This window comes from Lampetra planeri, chromosome 28 (genome assembly GCF_965212315.1).
Source record: "Lampetra planeri chromosome 28, kcLamPlan1.2.h2, whole genome shotgun sequence".
Classification (NCBI taxonomy): domain Eukaryota; kingdom Metazoa; phylum Chordata; class Hyperoartia; order Petromyzontiformes; family Petromyzontidae; genus Lampetra; species Lampetra planeri.
Genome location: NC_136134.1, coordinates 410,390 through 429,147, shown reverse-complemented (window position 1 = coordinate 429,147; position 18,758 = coordinate 410,390). Strand labels below are relative to the sequence as shown.

The 18,758-nt window shown below is 52.1% G+C and overlaps 1 protein-coding gene across 7 annotated transcripts; it reads left to right on the top strand.

Moving 5' to 3' along the window:
• Positions 1-419: 419 nt before the first annotated feature.
• On the top strand, positions 420-17,626 carry LOC144728292 (bombesin receptor-activated protein C6orf89 homolog). Of its 7 annotated transcripts, XM_078607604.1 has the most exons (8): positions 613-1,078; positions 2,517-2,682; positions 2,839-2,996; positions 3,314-3,498; positions 5,674-5,809; positions 6,712-6,844; positions 8,554-8,668; positions 12,322-13,159. In XM_078607604.1, exons 1-8 carry the CDS (start codon positions 761-763, stop codon positions 12,332-12,334), a joined length of 1,224 nt encoding a protein of 407 aa, XP_078463730.1. In that variant the 5' UTR covers positions 613-760; the 3' UTR covers positions 12,335-13,159. The 7 variants fall into 7 exon arrangements, with proteins under 7 accessions (XP_078463732.1, XP_078463730.1, XP_078463731.1 ...); XM_078607606.1 differs by lacking the exon at positions 613-1,078 and adding an exon at positions 420-606 and having other exon boundaries at positions 8,554-12,413; XM_078607605.1 differs by lacking the exons at positions 8,554-8,668; positions 12,322-13,159 and adding an exon at positions 16,501-17,626.
• The last annotated feature ends 1,132 nt before the right edge of the window (positions 17,627-18,758 follow it).

Sequence of the window (18,758 nt, the reverse complement as noted above, 5' to 3'; positions counted from 1 at the left end):
GTTGAAGCGCGATGCGCCCCCCTCTTCCAAATGCGCAGGGCACGGGCAGTCGCCCCGAATGGCTGCACCCCTCGGGACGGCTCTGGCGGACTACGACGATCGCCACCAGAGTTGAGCGTCACGCGGCCCCGACCGGACTCCACTCGTCGCATACAACAGTCGCCGGTCGCCACCAGGTGGCGGTAACGTTCCCATCGAGTTTGTGCCAGGCCACGTGCACCTTGAGGCCATGTGAAGTGTGGAAAGCTCGCTGCTGACAGATCACGGGACAGACCTAGGTGCCATGGGTTGACTGGCAGAGATGCACCGCCTGTGCCCCACCCCCCGACTTTGCGTTTTATTCGCCCAGCGCTCCACTCGTTGTGAGCGCCGGTCCTCCACTGTTGTTCGAGGGCGACTGCCCAGTAGCCTCACCGTGCACCTAGCATGGCACTGCCGAGTAGCGTCCTTCACAAGCGTCCTCCTCCACAGAGGTCGATGTGGCCACCGCTGGTACCGGTCATCGACACACTCAGCTCCACATCCTCGCATCCTGGCGACGGCCGCTCGCGATCCGATCCGCGTCGCGATTCCGGGCTCCGCGTGCACGAATCGGATCGTCGATGCGTGAGTCTCGCCCAGTGCAATCCACTCCCCCCGTCGGTCTCTCGCCAGCACTTCACGTCTCTCCTCCACAATCACTCTCACTCAATCTCACACTTCTCCACTCTCACAACACTCACCCCATCTCACGCCACTCTCCTCCACCCCCACCCCTCCCATGCGGCCCCCCGTGCCGTCTCGCTCCGCTCTCCTCCTCCTTGTCCCTCGCCGCGCCGCGGAGTTGCGCGACTCGTGGGGCCCGGGCCCCCCACTCCGCGTGCTGCGCCGCAGGCTCCGCGAAGCGCTGAGCCGCCACGCGGGGGGCCCTGGGGACGGGGAGGAGAGAGAGGACGAGGAGGAGAGAGAGGACGGGGAGGAGAGAGAGGACGGGGAGGAGAGAGAGGACGGGGAGGAGAGAGAGGAGGAGGAATGGCGTCTTTCGCGGGGACCCGCGAAGCGCGGCCTCGAGGCGGGAAGCGCGGGCAGAGCCCTCAAGGCGAGGAGGGAGGCGCGTGTCTCGGGGCGCACCTAGCCTGGCACAACAGCTACAGTCATGGCGGTTAAGTGTGATGTGTAATCAACCATCAACATTGGGGAGACAAAGGCGGCCGGGCGTGGTGGCCGCCGCACCACCCGTTGGAGTTCCGTACCGGCCCTAATGTATGTAGGGTACTGTTTGTTAAACTTCTTTCGCACCGTAAGTAGCGGACCGTGCAATATGAGATGCTCGTTAACACCCCTCCCCCCTGGAGCCCGCCCTTTAATAGAGCCTGTGTTATGTGCAGCGTGTGCTAATAGGTGCTGTGTGTTAATTCGTACTGTGTGTGTTGTGTGTATATTGATGCGTGCTGTGTGGCGTGGCGCTGCTGCTGAAGCTAGAGCGTGCACCTAAGAGGTGGGTGGGGCCTTAATATCAGCCCCACCAAAACCTGCCTGGGTATTTTGTGTCATCAAACACTCCACCACAACTCCCAATTGGTGATGGGGGAGTTGTGGAGAGAGTGGATAGTTTTCCATACCTGGGCAGTGTGCTCATGACTGGCTGCGGTTTGACAGCAGAGGTCTCACTCCGAATCAGTCGAGCGGCAATATCTTTTCATCGGCTGTGTAACGCTGCTGTGTGGAAGCTACCTGATCTGTCGCTCCGCACGAAGCTTCAGGTCTTCTCCGCGAGGGTCATGCCCTCCCTTCTCTTTGCTTGCGAAACGTTGACCCCCCTCCCCCCAATGGAACATCTTCGCCAGTTAGAAACATTTAGGCTGGCCTGCCTACTATCCATCCTGTGTCCAACCAGGCTGGATTGTGTGAGGAGCTGACAAATCCTCGAAAGATCTGAGCAAAGTCCCATCGGTGAGCTCCGGCAGGTAAGGCTGCGTTGGCTGGGTCATGTAGCCCACATGCCCGGCCACCGCATGCCTAAACAGCTTTTGTTCGGCCGGATTGAGGGGGCTAAATGGGCGCGGCACGGGCTAGAGAAGAGATGGAGTTATCTGCAGGAGGATGTGGAGCTGAGTGGACTTGCTGATGGCTGGTACCAGCGGTGTCAAGATCGGCCTCTGTGGAGGAGGCTTGTGAAGGACGCAACAACGGAGGGCAGAGGAGCAACGCTCACAACAACTTGTGGAGCACTGGGTAGCTAAAGCATAGAAATTTGGCACAGTAGGCGGCACAGGTGGTGCATCAGCTAGTCATCTCATTTGGGCAACCCATGGCACCTGGGTCTGTCCCATGACCTGCCAGCAGGCACTCGACACTTCACATGGCCTGAACGTGCACTTAGCTTGGCACAAGCGCCGTGGTGACGTCACCACCACTTAGTGGCGAATGGCGGTTGTTGCTGTGTGTGTTGTGTGAATGATATTAATGCGTGGTGTGTGTGATGTGTGTATGTTAATGAGTGCCGTGTGTGTTGTGCGGGCTGTGCCGTGTGACAGGTACTGGCCGTGCCGCTTGTGCTGCTGCTCACGTATTACGCGTGCCTCTGGCTGCACCCGCCCACTCAGCAGCTCGTGTCTTGGCATACGCAGCGCTGGGTCTACAATGCGCTGCGACGCGTGCGGCTTCTCGCACTCCCCATCACGCGGAGATACAACCTGGCAGGTGCAGTCTCATGGGGAGATACAACCTGGCAGGTGCCACCGTGCCACCACCCTGCAGCCCAGCAAGTGCAGTCACCATTCTGCGATGCACTCCCCTAGCTGTGAGGCTGTGCTGTAGCTTGCCCATCGACCGGCATGTGCGGGTGCCTCCCCACAGCGTACCACGACCAGGAGTGCCTCGTCTACAACCCCCTTTACTCGGACCCCACACCAAACTGCTCGTTCTGCGCTGCCGTGAAGAGCGTCATCTTGCTGGACGAATTCTCGAATTTTACGCAGTACTACTATGGCCAGGCTGACCCCGTGCTTGTGAAGGTAACAGCTTTGGGGCCGTGTCGCTTCGGAAGGAGCGCCGCTGAAGAGCTGTCATAGAAATTCTTCGTTGTGCCACTGTCAATTACATTTCGTCGTTAGAGAGACAACTGATCTCATCCGTTGGCTTACTCGCGAATCCTCTTGTCGTTAGGGAGGGGTGGGGAACCTTGTCCTTACCGAGGGCCACATAGGATTTTCAAATACCTTTGGCGGGCAGCCGTACATTAACACACAACTTTGTCCGTCTGTTCTGTCACTGCAAGATGCCCTTGCAATTGACTGGTGAATGCTGAGATCGCGGTCGATGGTGTTTACAGGGCGGACAGAAGGACCACGTGGGTTTGGAAGACGTCCAGCACTTGCATGCGGTGCATGGGAAGACCCTGGACTTGCGTCCCGATGAAGTCTCCTGCAGCAACGACTCTGTGTCCAGTTTCTCCCATCTCTTCCGGCTGTTTCCCACTGAGGAGACACTGGCTCGGAGCTCCACAACATTCCAGTGGTGTGTGTGTGTGTACCTCCGTGTGCATCGCTGCTCCCCAACGTCACAGCTGCCACCGTAGCAATACAACACAAGACAGAATGGGCTCCGATTGTTAATGCTTATTTGGCTCTACTTGGTCACTTGCAACTCGAACATCAATTGACCTCTTCGAAATATATGTCAATGTGGAAAACTTCAATTAACATTACACGTGCAAGCATTAAATTTCACACTTACTATACGAGGCTCTGATTCATTTTTAAAATCCAATGCCACATAACTGACTGGCAAGCAACAGCCTTGTTTACATCGCAGTAGTTATGTCTCTTCACAACGCACATAGAGCCTTTCGTCAATCCACTGCTGGATGTGGGCCTTCCCATGCCATGCGGGTTGTGGGGGTTGTTTGACCATACTACACTCTGCTGGCGAGTGTGGGTTGGTGAAGGTGGGGGATAATAGACAAGGAGACATAACCGTGCAGAATAATAAAGGATCTCACTGCACTGCCCTCTGCTGCTCACAGCATAGCCCCGTAGCCTATAACACTTTTTATAAATGGTGGCCACTCATTCAGGCACTATCCAGGCTCAAGCCTGCTTAGCTGCCAAGATTGGGCACATTACACAACATTTACAATTTGAGTACGATGTTTTGCCAGACAATTCTGGTTTACTCTCCAACACACCGGTGTGCTGAAGTAGTAACTAATTGGCACGTTATGTTTACGTGGCAAACCTTACTAATTGGCTGTCGGGTTTAACAACACGTTTATATTCATCTTCTTGGTTTTTTCGGTAAAGTCACGTAGAAGGGAAGTAATAAAATAATAAAAATAAAACATAATAAAATTAAACAATTCTCACGACGTTTCGGCCACAACGCAAGCAGCCGTCCTCAGGTGAAGAATGAGACACTTCAAGCTAGGAACTTACATATAAGCTGGGTTGGGGGTGGTAGAAGAGCGCATTAACAAAAAGAATGTGCATATCAAGATGAGTTTAGCATATACATGGGAAATGCGCAGGGGGCGGGGGGGCTTCAAAGTCATACCATGCCCACGCACTATGCAGGATCAAGAGCACCAAGGGGGGGTGCAGGGATTAGCATTAACAAAGGAAAGGAATGCCAATGATATGTAGCTGCAGTAACTAAACAACACCGTAGAAAACTAAGGTATAAACTACATACAAAGACTAAAATATAAACTGCATAGCACCATCAGTATACTTACTATACTCTACAATAAGCTGAGTTACTAACAGCAAGTAATACATTACAATACTACGTCGTAAAAGTTATATAATATGCTTCCATCTAAACTTTATTCTCTTACATCAACCGAGCATATACCGTACTATATACTGCCATAGATAAACCCAACATTAAATTATATACTGTATTGCAATAAACCACATTTCAACATAACACTATGTATTATTCTACCTACGTGATCTAACCCAAAAAACAACTTTATTATGGAGGCATCTACATTTGACCACATCTCATGGCAACCCTCAATAGTCATTTCGTTTCACGAAGGCCAGACTCAAACAAGTTGGCACTAATTATTTGAAATGTCTCAACTAATTGCTTTGACTGATAAACTGACTAATGACGTTACACACACAGATCATCCACAGTCCACCATAACTGTGCATAACACATTTACTGTAATCTCTACAGTGCGACCTGTGTGTGTGTGTGTGCTACACTCCTGCCTCATCCACATTTTAGGAGTTTATTAGCTGCAGAAAAGACGAGGTCATAGGTCAAAAAACTCTTGAGATGTGGGCATTAGTTTTAAGTTAAGGACTTGTTACATAGCTGTAGAGTGGAGCTGGGGCACAGTGGTTTCCGCACTCTGCTATCAACCTGACACCCCGAGTTTGGTTCTGGGCCACAGCCTACATTAGTGGCAGGTCAGATCTGAACTGGTCCTAGGCCTCCAACACCACACTTTTCACCAATCCGCACTGACCAGCATGGTGAAGAATGGTCCAACATCCCCCGTAACTGACACGGAGGCATTCATCCACCAGTGGATGGACAAATTGATATAAACAGAGCCATACAAAAATTAGGTCGAGCATTGTGCTTTTAACTGTGTTAAAATTAATAAGTGGAGAGTGCACGATCACTGAGATGCGGTTGCAGGAGGTGGCCAATGCTTGTGAACGGTGTCCGTTTCAGGAAGACGCAGCGGGTCGCGGGGACTCGGCTGCTGCGGGAGCTGTTTCCCCGGCCTTACTTCATCTCTCCCGACAGCGAGGTGTCTCTGCTCAAGCTGCTCGTCCTGCAGGGCTCACAGGCCACTCCGCATGCCCTGGTGGGTGTGCAGCTGCGTCGGAGCTCCTTTGCATGGATGTGTAACGTAAGGGAAAGCCTGATGGTGTTGGGCAGAGTTTGAACGACAGCATCAATGTGCTCAGTGATTGAAACCGGCCAGGTCGCTCAGTAGTGGAGCAATCGGCTCGCAGTCGCAAGGTTGTCGAGTTCAATTCCTGGTTGGGGATTTACTCGGCCTATCATTCCTCCGAGGTCAATAAAATGCATACCACTTTGTAGGGAAGTCATAGCCGTTTTCCGATGGATAGACTCACCCCAGTATAGGAATGAAGAATTTCCACCACTGGCTCCTGCAAACGGGAGATGAGCACCACCTCAATGCTCAGTGAGCAGGGAATTACTTTTGAGTTTAAGTTATGGAAAACTTTCCAAAACCAGCTTGCTGTCATATTTGGTTGCCCATTATTGGGTTCTCTGTGATATTTGTGAACAGTTTATATGCATTTTGTAATAGGCTAATGGGTCTATTAGTATCCAAATCAATTTTGAGAGCTTTTCTCTCGGGCTATTCACAGCGACACCACGGGAATGTATGTATGTTGAACTTATTTCACACTACGTAGCTAACCATGCTAATCCGAAGTGTGGATCATCCACACTTCGGATTAAAGGCATGAAGATAAATGTTAAAAGCTTTAACCATCCCACATTCACGGGCAAAACTGTTCCGGTCACCATCTCCCGAGGATGATTGAAGTGCCTAATGAATAAGGCTACACAGTGGAATTAAATACAAATATGAGTGAAACAAAGCTTACGTACGACAAGTTCACGAAAAAAAAAAAGTTCTTAATGCCACGTGCTGGGAATAAGGTACTCTTCCCGAGAATGTGACGAGTCTGGCAGAGTTATCTCGCTGTAGAATACTCCGTGTTGTTGCAGGTGTTCCAGCTACAGTTTTACAATGCGTGGCTGGCCATCGGCAGCGGGAGCCTGTCCCTGCACCTGACCCCAGTGCCCGCGTGCCATGCTCCCTGCCGCACCCTCTCAGTTCATGCCAAAGCTGGCGACCTTGGTTAGTACAACGCCCTTGCTCATGTATGTGTAATGAGAGCGCCATCTCCTGTATTATGTGGAAGTTACTTGTTATGCAGTTATGGTTTATCTACGGTAGGGTTTATATCTGGAGCAAAGGTGGGGGGGGCAGATCCACCCGGGAAGCCTCTGGAGCGTTCCCGAAAGTTCCAGGAGGGGCGTGGCCAGAGGCGGGGCTTAGCCACCGGGGAGCGCGTATAGGCGGGGGCCGGAGTCGGTGTTGCAGATCAAGAGGAGCTCCTCGTCGCTGCTGCCCCGCCATCTCCATCGGCCACGTGGCGGCTCGACCTCCAGCCACTCAACCGTTCCCTAGCGCGCCGTCAGCCAGCGACGTGTTAGCGAGCGGGTGAGCGCCATGTGGCGCGGGGCAGCGAAGCCGCCTGGGCGGTGTAACATCCGTAGTGAGAGTGAGAGACAACCAAGCTGTACCGAAGATTTATGAATAAACAACGTAAAGTTCTTACCGTGTCGGAGCCACTTATTGCAGTGGTGTCAAGAAGTGGACTTTTTCTGATACAGTTCTGCCCAAGACACGATGTCTATACATCAGAAAAAGAAGAATCCACCTGTCGACCCCGGGTGCCGTGGCCCCGGTGATGGAGCCCACGACGGGTGCCGATGTCGCACCTGCGGCAGATAGCGCGGCGGAGCCGCTTCAACAGCTTCGCCCTGACGACCTGTGGTAGAGGGTGGAGACCCAGTTGGGCGCTCTAACAACAGCGCTCCTCCACCTTGTTGCTCTCGTCATGCCGATCGCTGCTGGAGGTAGTCCGATGGTGGACCGTCCAGGGGTGGACATGTAGAGGGCCGGTGACGGTGCCTCCAAGGGTCCCCCTTTGGTGAGTACGGCCGCCATTTCGGGCGGGGTGGAGACGGCCGCCATTTTGACCACTGCTGCGGAGAGCGGTGCGTTGGCCGCTAGTTTGTCGCTGCCGCGCAAAGTTTTGCCATCCATCGCGACACCCGCTGCGAAGGAGAGCGCCGACCGCGGTCGACACCTGCCCCACGTGCGCGAGTTCGTGGCAGCTGGCGGCGATTGGAGTGCCTTTTGCTAGCGCTTCGAGGCCACCTCACAAATCCGTCCGATGGTCAGAGGAAGAGGCGCTCATTGCCTTGCCCACTATGCTAGACGATGATGCATTGGCAGTGTTTCGCTCACACAAGCCTTTCAGGAAATGGCGGAGGTCTACAAGCCGCCAGACGACAGAACAAGAAAATTTCAGCACCGTAGGCGTGGGAGCTCAGAGTCGCCCCTCGCCTACAGAAGCGCCTTGATGGCCTTGGCAATTGACGCATATACCCCGACGTAACGCAGGAACTTCTAGATCCGCTGGTGATGGAACGCATGTTGGCATTAGCTCGGGAGATGGATGTCGTCTTTCGCACGTGCGGCCACAAAATGAAGACATCCTTGTGGGCCGCACGTTGTCTCAACGCACGTAAAAATTTGAAACGCTGGGCGCAGATGGCAGCGTGGATGGAGGATTCAGCTAAGGATAGTCAACCCATCGGCTAGTCTCCGGCGACATTGGTCGTCATTCCCGAGGAGGCGCCGTCGACGGGCAACATTGCAGCGGCTGTCCCTCGCTGGAATCGGCTCCCTAAAGATGGTCTACGTCGCCAAAACACCTACCGACCGCGACAGGACAACGATTTGCTCCATCAGCGGTTTCCCGTCACGTGTTACAGATGTGGCCGTGTGGGCCATTACTCCATGGAGTGCCGTGCTCGTCGTGCGTCGCCGTCCGGATCACCGACCGCGTCTCCTGCAGCCGACCGTTCGCCTGCACGTCCCTCCATACAGGCGAGTTGGCACACGTCGGGCACCCGGGCACGTTCGCCATCTCATTCATCTGATGCCACCGAGACGGGTGCATCGCATCGGGACGGTTCGTTAAATTGTTCGTGTTCGCGTACCATTGCTAAGGACTGGCCGGTTTCACAGATGCAGTGGAAAAAATTGGCTCGACGGGCGGTTGCCGCAGCAGTAGGATCGCCGACGGTGGTGGCAACTGTTCAGGGGGTTGATGTCCGCGTTTTGGTTGATACAGGGGCGTCTTCCACAATCATTTCAGATGTTATTTTTCAGTTGTTGTCGATCCCTGCGTCACGTGTTCGGCCGGTGTACGATGTGTGTGTTGCTGCTAACGGCGGTAGTATGGGCATCATTGGCCAGGTTGACGCGTGCATCGCCATTGGGGATATTCGCGCGTCGGGACCTGTGCTGATTTCACGTACGTTGGCCGTGCGGTGCTTTCTGGGCACTGACTTTTTGTCGAGAATTCCACTTAAGATTCTTGTTGATCAGGGATGTCTGGAATTGCCGTCGGGTCATAAATTGCGTTTTTTATCATCGCCGCTTCCACGACCGGCCTCCTCGGATACGGTTCAGGCTTTGGTTGATGCCACCATTACAGTTCCATCGGGTTCCCAAATGTTGATTTCGCTCCGTTAACGCAAGAAAATCTCTTGCGACGCCTGGGTGAATGGGGTTTTATTGTTGCCTTCAAATACTGCTGCGCAAGGGTTGACGTTGGTTTGTGCTCAAACCATTCTCAGAATGGATCAGGCCCCGTTTTGGCAGGTTTTGAATGGGGGCCCTGGCGATGTTATCGTGCCCGCGGGTACTGTTCTCGCTTAGGCTACCACCACATTTACCGATCGTGTCGGTGATAAATGTCCGTCGGACGATCGATGGATTGCCGAATTGTGTGGCGAGAATGCGTCTCCGGCTCATCGTAAGGGGTTGCGTGTGTTGTTGTCTGAATTTTCCGATGTGTTCGCAAGGACGACTTCGACTTGGGTCGGACGTCCTTGTTGTCCCATCGTATTAAGACAGGTGATGCTAGCCCTATTTGGTTGAACCCACATCGTATGGGGCCGTCAGAGAAAGAGAGCGTGCGGTGTGCCGTGGATGACATGTTGGCCGTTGATATTATTTCGCCATCCATTAGCCCATGGGGCGCCCCGGTAGTTTTGGTTAAGAAAAAGGATGGCAACCTCCGGTTTTGCATGGATTTTCGCCACCTTAATAAGGTCTCTGTGGCAGACGCGTATCCTTTGCCTTGGATGATTTGTCCGGAGCACGGTTCTTCTTTACCCTGGACCTCTCTTCCGGCTTTTGGCAATTGCCCCTCGATGAGTCTTCGAGGCAGAAAACCACGTTCCGTACCCCGCAGGGTTTTTTTTAATTTAACTGTTTGCCCATGAGATTGAATGCCGCTCCTGCCATGTTCCAGACACTCATGGAACTTGTCCTGGCTGGTCTCCAATAGAAGACTTGTCTCATTTATCTGGACGACGTCATCGTGTTCAGTCGGTCGTTTGATGACCACCTCCTCCGACTGCGCGCGTTTTTGAGCGCATGCGTTCCGCTAATCACAAATTTAAACCTAAAACATTTCACCTTTTACAGACTTCCGTGCGGAGTCACGTTGTGAGTGCTGATGGTATTTCGACCGATCCGACAAAGACGGCGTGTGTTCACGATTGGCCGCTCCCTGCGAGTATAGGGGATGTTCAGAGCTTCGTTGGCTTCGCCTCCTATTACCGGCGGTTCATTCCTGTCCATTGCTAAGCCGTTGCATGCGCTTACGGGCAAAAATCAGAGGTTCCACTGGGGTCCGGAGGAGGAGGCTGCATTCAATGCCTTGCGTACTAGCCTGTCTGACGCGCCTACTCTTGACTACCCTAATTTTTCGTCCCCCTTCATCTTCGACACTGATGCCAGTGACACGGGTATCGGGGCTGTCCTGTCGCAGGTGAAGGGGGGCGTCGAGCGTGTTGTTGCATATGGTAGTCGAGTACTTTCGCCGGCATAGACCCGTTATTGTGTCACTCGTCGGGAGCTGCTTGCGATCGTTCATTTTGTGAAACTTTTTCGGCCTTACTTATATGGTAGGAAGTTCATTATACGCATTGATCACGCGACCCTCCAATATTCCTTGAAGATCGGGCAGCCGGGAAGTCAGTTGGCACATTGGTTGGAGTGCTTGCAGGAGTTCACATTTGACGTCAACTACTGGAAGGGGACTCGGCATGCCAATGCTGACACGTTGTTGCGGTTGCCTCACACGTCTCGGTGTGCGTGCCGATCCGGTACAAACCGCTGTTCTCCTGGTGCGTCTCGACCGTTGGCCGTGTCCTCAGTTGAGACGCGGCATTTCCCCCCGCCGTCTCTCGCGGTTGGTGTGGATGCGTGAACAATTCTCTGACACATCTTTAACCTCTTTGCGTGATCAGGCCGTACCGTTTGCGGGTGATTTGAGATCTGTTTTTGTTCTTGATGTATTGTTGATGTGGCAGGATAACATGTCGCTCCGGCTGCGATTGGTTGTGCCAAGTTCTCTACGTGCGGGGTTGGTCCGCACATTTCACTCTGAACGCCTTTTCCATTTTGGTGTTCAGAAAACGTTGCTTACCCTTCAGAGGTATTTTTATTGGCCGGGTATGACGTCTGACGTCATTGGAGCGCTTCGCTCGTGCACCGAGTGTGCCCGGCGGAAGTCAACCCGGCAACGTTACATTACCTTTGCAGTCCATCTCTGTCACGCGCATCAATAAATTAGTTGCATTGGATGTGTTGGGCCCGTTCCCCGTGACGTCGAATATATTTTTCCCGTTGGCCGGTGGCGTGGCCCCTGCCAGATCAATTCACTTTATCCATTGTTGACGCCTTCGTGAATGGCTATGTAATGGATAAAGGGGCGCCAAAAAAGTTGCTTACTGATCAGGGTAGGAATTTCACTTCTAAATTGTTGCGTAACGTGTGTACTAATTTGGGTACCAAGAAGATTTCGACGTCTCCCTACCATCAGACGGATGGTATGGTGGAGCGTCTAAAATCGAAATCGTACCTTGTCCGCCATGTTGTGTCAGACTATTAATGATCGACAGGTCGACTGGGATCTGCAGATACCCAGTGTCCTCTCTGCCTACCGGATGGTACCTCACGTTCTTCCTCATGTATGTAAGAACGTGCCACCTGTTGATGTACAATTGGGTTCCCCTGTGCTGCCTCCTAAGTCGACTCTTCCAGATCACATCCGCGAGTCCCTTTGACGTGTTTCCGAGGCTCGGGAGGCTGCCAGGGTGAATACTTCTAAGACCCAGGCCCGGAACGAGTGTTGTGCGTGGAGGTCTAAGTCGGACATGCTTGGTCAGTGGGGGATCTGGCGTGGCTTCAATGCCCGCAGGTGCCCGTTGGCACCTCTCCTAAGCTCCACAAACCATGGCAGGGGCCAGTTACGATCGTTGAAGTTTTGCGCCCTCAGTGTGTCCAGGATCGGTACGGTCGCCGGCGTTGGTTCGTTCACCCGTCATGATTGAAACCATTCGTTGCTCCCGTGGGGCCTTCGTCATCCCCAAATCCTGGAATCCCGGTGCCTGACGTGGCCAACAGGCCTGCTGCTCCTGTGCAGGGTGATCTTCCGAAGTCTGTTTCTTTACCGCCTACAGCGCCTCTGATTGACACAATGGGAGGGGAGGAGACCGCTGTTTCATCTGGTCCACCTGTGCTGAATCCGGCGCTGTCGCCCCCTGTTGGACCGCTGCTTCCACCTGTCGGAGTTCCTGTTCTCCTTCCGCCCCTGGCGGATGGGCCGGCTATGCGGACACGCTCTAAAATGTCGCGGTTTTCCTGAAGCATTTTGGGTCCTGCATTGCGTGTTGCTATTTTCTCTTACATTGTTCAGTTAACGTTCCGTTTCTTTTCCTCAGTCAAATGGTGTTGCACTTCGTGGTTGATGGCGCTCTATATTGTCTTACCTTTCCTTAGCCGGGATGGCTAGATTTTTTTATCAGGTGGGGGGGGGGGGGGGGTGTAATGAGAGCGCCATCTCCTTTATTATGTGGGGCATTACTTGTTATCCAGTTATGGTTTATCTATGGTAGGGTTTATATCTGGAGCAAAGGTGGGGGGGGGGGGGCGGATCCACCCGGGAAGCCTCTGGAGCATTCCCGAAAGTTACAGGAGGGGCGTGGCCAGAGGCGGGGCTTAGCCGCCGGGGAGCGCATATAAGTGGGGGCCGGAGCAAGGTGCGGGGTCGGTGTTGAAGATCAAGAGGAGCTCCCCGTCGCTGCTGCCCCGCCATCTCCATCGGCCATGTGGCGGCTCGCCCTCCAGCCGCTCAACCGCTCCCTAGCGCGCCGTCAGCCAGTGGCGTGTTAGCAAGCGGGTGAGCGCCACGTAGCGTGGGGCAGCGAAGCCGCCTGGGCGGCGTAACATCCATAGTGAGAGTGAAAGAGAGACAACCAAGCTGTACCGAAGATGTATTAATAAACAACGTAAAGTTCTTACCGTGTCGGAGCCACTTATTACATATATATGTATGTTGAACTTCTTTCGCACCGTACGTAGCCAACCGCACTAATCGGGGGTGCGGGGGAAGGACAACAAAGGCTCAGTGTGCTGGCCAGTGTAATCAGAAACAGAAGTAATCAAAAACAATCATATTTGCATGTGTAGTGGGTATTGTTAGCGTTACACGCGGTTACCACGACTTACCTGGTGTAGCGTCAGCCATGGGTCAGCAGGGGGCAACGGCGATTACAGCCTGTATCAAATAACGCCGTTAGGCCAGGGAAGCCAGAGGGCGGTTGGGAACCGGAGGTATACACCCCAGGCCCCCAGTGGGGGCTGGGGGATTACGCAATAGTTGAGGTCCCTCCAGAAGGTTTTAGAGAGTAGGTGTGGCCAGGGGCGGAGTGACCCTGGGAGCTGTATATAAGGCGGACCCCTGAACGGGTTTGCCAGTCGTCAAGCTGAAGACTGAAGAGCCAGCTTAGACTAGGACCCTGGGAATCCCCCAGACCCGACTTCCTTCTAAGGGCCGGGACCGAGTGGGCCAGTGGCTGGGACCCAAGGACCTTGGCTGGGTCGGGTCGGCTAGCCTCCCCTAGGTCCCCCTAGCGGAGGGTTGATATATATAGAGGAAGTGGTCCCAGTGATTAGGACATGCTAGCCCGGAGGCTATACCTCCCCAGGGTATCAGGTGGAAGGGGCCGATACCCCTTTGTGTCAGGAACCTTGTGTTACCGTTATAGTTGTTATAAATAAACGTGTTGCCTCCAGAGAAGACTGAGTCTCCATCATTACCACTCTACATGTATAGTGGTGCTTGCTTAAATGCCCCAGTATCTGAACGCCCTTTACATTTTAATTTGAATATTTGGAAAATCCAATGGTTAATGGATGTCCCAATGTCAAAATGTTTCAATCTAAAGTCGTAATTCTCTCATCACTAATAATGATGTAGTACACAAACACTTGAGACACTGTGGTCTAACATTGAGCAAACTGGTCTTTTAATCCATAGGTCACCGGTCAAGTTAATTTTCCAAGGTGGGAGTTGAAACGATGTGGCAAGTTTTTTTATCTACTCCCCACCTCTGTCCACCCAGGAGTACAAATGGGTACACTGCAGTTAGGTGATCGGCAGGTCACGTGTGATGGGGTAATGCGTGGGTTCTTCCACTCTTGCGATATGTCTATGCAGCATGGAAGAGGAGGCTAAATAGCCTCTATACCGGCTCTCTAAAACTCCCTGTAGTGGAATTCCTTCTGCCAGCAGAAACGTGACCAGGAAATTGCAGAGCTCCGCCTTTAATTACACTGGTCAACACACTTTTTCTGGCAAAAGGTATTCCAACGGTTTTAAGGTAATTTTGGGGTGCTGATTCCAAATCTGGCATCAGTTTTTGGCTATCACATCAGGTTTTTGATGTGATAGCCAAAATATATAGCTGAAGCAGTCTCCAGTGTGATTAAGAGCTTTGACGAATTGCTTCATTAACCCAAGTTGTATGTGCAGTGGGGGAAATACAATTTTATTTCTATCAACCAGAGGCTCATTCTTGATGTTTTTGTCACCAGGCGTCAAACTGATTCTTGGTGGCCAGTTCTTTTTAACCCATTGTTCTAATGTAGCCCTACTGTCCCAGTAGCACAGGAAACAATGGTATTTGGTGTGACCTCCTTGCTGACCCAGCAGAAAATTAACCATTTTCAAATCAACACAAATTAGCCATCCATGAACATGGTATTCCAATCTATCCAGAACAATCTTGATGTTGGCATACTCTTCATTCATTTTTACAGAGTGTCCTATTGGGATTGAACCATATATATTTCTGTTGTGAAGTAACACACATTTCAAACTCCTTTTACTACTGTCAATAAAAAGTCTCCATTCACTTGAATCATATGCGGGCAGTCCCATATTGAGAAGAAGCCCTTCAACATCATTACAAAAGAGACACTAGTGCCAGGTCTGAGTAGTCCTTTCTCTTGCAGCCTGGAAGCCAACAATTCAGCAGACTGCTTTGGCAAATACACATCTCTTACAAGATCATTCAATTCAGGCTGACTAAACAGAGACTGAGCATCATCATCTGTAGAAGAAGGTAAACTGAGGGATTCAACATCAATCTCTGGTAGCTCAGTAAATACAGGCACAGGTATTTCCTCACAGTGCTCAACTGGTCGTCTGGCAGATGGGATATCTGGGTATTGTAAGTGTTGTTTGTTTTTCTTATTGAAACCTTTTACATTGACAAGGCAGAAGTAGCAGTTATCCAGATGGTTTGTAGGTTCTCTCCAAACCATTGGCAAACCAAACTTCAGCTTAGCATTCTTTCCTTTAGACCATGATCACAAAGTTTCAACACAGGTTTTACACACTTTGTGAGGAGCCCAATTTTTGTCTTGGTCTTCAAGTCGTACTTTAAAGTAGGCAAGATAAACCTACTTGACAAAGGTATTGATGTTGCGCTTTTGATCCTGCAAAGTGAGCTGCCACAGATGTAGCAGCAGATATCTGGGTCATTACTGCATTTACTTCTTTCGGATGTTGTAGCCATTGTTAGATCACGCCCTACAGAAGAAAATATTAAATAAATGGGGATATCTACATAAAATTATATTATAAAACACTATCCTAAAAATACAGCACCATATTTTAACACTAAAGCAGTCACTGACTCGCAACAACTTGCAATTGTAAGTGACTGAGTTAATTTCGGGTAAAATCAATGAAAATGGGGTATGCCGATAGCATAAAAATGAGATGTGATAGAGCAAATCTGAGATCAGATTTGGAATCAGCACCCTGAAATTAGTCTAAAACAGCTGCAAAAGTCCAGGCCAGAATTTTGTTGTTGTTTTGTTGACCAGTGTTATTTAACTACCAACCTCCTATACACTGGAATCTTGCGTGTCCAGTGTGCTACCCCAACCGTGCCTCCTGCCTCTGTCCACCCAGCAGCATGATAAGCGGGTTCACCGCAATTAGTTGATCGACAGGTTGTCTGTGTTGGTAGGGTTAAGTGTGGGTACGCCCGACCTTTTGCAACCTCGTCTGGTCAACGTGGAAGAGTAGGGCGAATATCCTATAGTCCCCTTTAGAGGAGGCCTTTCCACCAGCACACTGGACTTGTAATCCAGGGATCACCGGTCGAGTTCATTTTCCAAGGGCGGCAGTTGAAACAATATGGCAAGTTCTTAATCTCCCCGCCTCTGTTGCGTGTGTAACGAGTTGCTGGCTGCCAAGTATAGACAACAAAATGTGGCCATGGTGCCCACGTCCACGCCTGTATACGAAAGTGCGGTTTACCTGTGTGCTACCCCTCGGCGTGCAGTCTATTACAGCACCGAGTTCTGGAGGGCAGCTGTGGTTCCCAATGGAGCCGATCCATGCATCTCCTTCCTGGCGTCCTTCTACTGATCCTGAGCAGAACGCGTTCGGCGATGGGGCCTTGAGGGCTGCACTCGGCAGCAGGTCCACGTCTTGCTGCCGTACGCCCTGCTGCCACACGCTCTGCAGTCAGTGATAGGGAGCGGGAACTGGGGTCGCGTCTTAAGTGAAGATTCGCTACCCGTCGAGCATCCCCAGGGAGATTTCTTGAATTGAATGACGGTGTACGAGCTTGGAAAACAGAGACAATGGTGGGGAATTCAAGTTATAGGTAAAAAAATGTATACATATGTAGTGGTTTAAATACGCGCCACACGCAGTAAAGTGGGGGCATGTGAGGACGGGTGTTGTTGTCAAGGCTCGGAAGGGTAGGCCAGAGACGGGTTGAGGATTATTAAGGACGCAATACGGTGATTGGTTGGTGGGTGTTGTTGTTGGGGTCTAGCGCCACAATGTTTGGAAAAACAACAGGTGGCGGAGGGGGGCTAGGAGCGGGGGGCGTTGGAGGGACGCCGATTAATCAATTGGAAGTTAATTGGGTCAGGCATAAATACAGGGGAGTTCGAGCTGACGGGAGTTCGCGCCTGGGAGGAGAAGAAGACGGTTGGAGCTGAAGCAGTGGAAAGGTATAGGGTAGCAGTGGAGAAGTATAGGGTAGCAGTGGAGAAGTATAGGGTAGCGGTGGAGAAGTACAAGGTAACAGCGGAGCGAGCGACGCGTAGAGTAGCGTACAGTGTGACGGCGAAGCCAGCAGAAGGCGGCTAGAGTGTGACGGCGAAGCCAGCAGAAAGCGGCTTGAGTGTAACGGAGAAGCCGATAGCGAAGCGGCTGGAGTGTGACGGAGAAGCCGATAGAGAAGTGGCTGGAGTGTGACGGAGAAGTCGATAGAGGGCGGCTGCAGAGAAGCGGGAGAGCCGCGGGAGAGCGGCTGAACTGTGACGGGGGAAGTGGAGAGGAGAGTCGACGGAGACGCGGAGCGAGCGAGGCCGGCGGAACTCGGCGAGCGAGCGGGGAGCATGTGGGGCAATGTTAAATGATGTCGGTGAAATAAATTAACGAAGGAAAAGTAAGAAGCTGTCGCGTGAAGTTCAGCACTACACACATGCATCAATTACTTGTGTAGAGGCGTTATTGGAGTCACCATGGCGTGGTCGCAATCTACTGACACAAGCCTGTAACTATGCGTTTTGTGCCTCTCTCTGGCATCGGCGTAGGCATGGCAGGGAAGCGGGCCCTAGAGGGCATAGTCCCATTGACAAGCAGAGAGAGGGCACGTGAGGACGTAACAGTCTGCGTGAACCCGAGAGGGCATGTGACCGGCACAGGGTAGTAAGAGGGCCCAAAAGGGGGCTTGAGGGACATGTGATGCATGCTCCAGATCCTTCTGGAAAGATCCAGAAACGAGGCCACGCTTGGCAGCATGTAAGGGATGTCCCAAGAGCAAGCAAGGCTGTCTTTTGGAATCAACTAGCCGTACTACGTCTCCTCGTCGTTGGTCGTCATGTCGGTCTTCGGGCATCGGTCGTCACGTCGGTCATCGGTCGTCCCGTCAATCTTCGGTCGTTAAGGTCGACATCGTGGGTCAGGTAGACTTTCCTGACCAGACCTACTTATGTAGTTACCCTGTAAGGGTCCAGTTAACAGTGTTGAGTGTTAACCTGTTATAGGGTCTAGCTAACTATGTGTACGTTTAGGAAGTTACCGGGTTGGGGTTATTAATTAACGTTGTGCCTCCAAACTGTAGTGTGTGCCTCCGTGGAACCACTACACATGTGTAGTGACGTAGAATGAGTCACTAGAGTGCGTGGTATGGAATGCTCGAAGAGAGGAGGACTATGGGTATAGTAGCCAGGTCTGCCAGTGAGACACATGGGCAGAGCCTGGAAGCTCCTGGTGGGATCCAGAGGGGGGCGTGGCCGAGGGCGGAGCCAGGCCACGCCGGGGAGGATAAAAGGGAGGCTCCGACACTCAGTCGGGGCTGCTGTTGTCTGGGAAAGGAACTCGCCATGCTGCCATCCTCATCTTCACATCCTCGGCATCTTTGGTCGGGTCGCGTACGGACCGTGGGTAGATATCCCCTGTGACTATATGGAACAGAATAAAGGATGTACCTGCAACTCTTAGTGTGTCCAGATTGATACACTACACATGTGTAGTGGGTTCAGGTCATCTAACACGCTGCCAGGCTCCCGATGTCTTGTG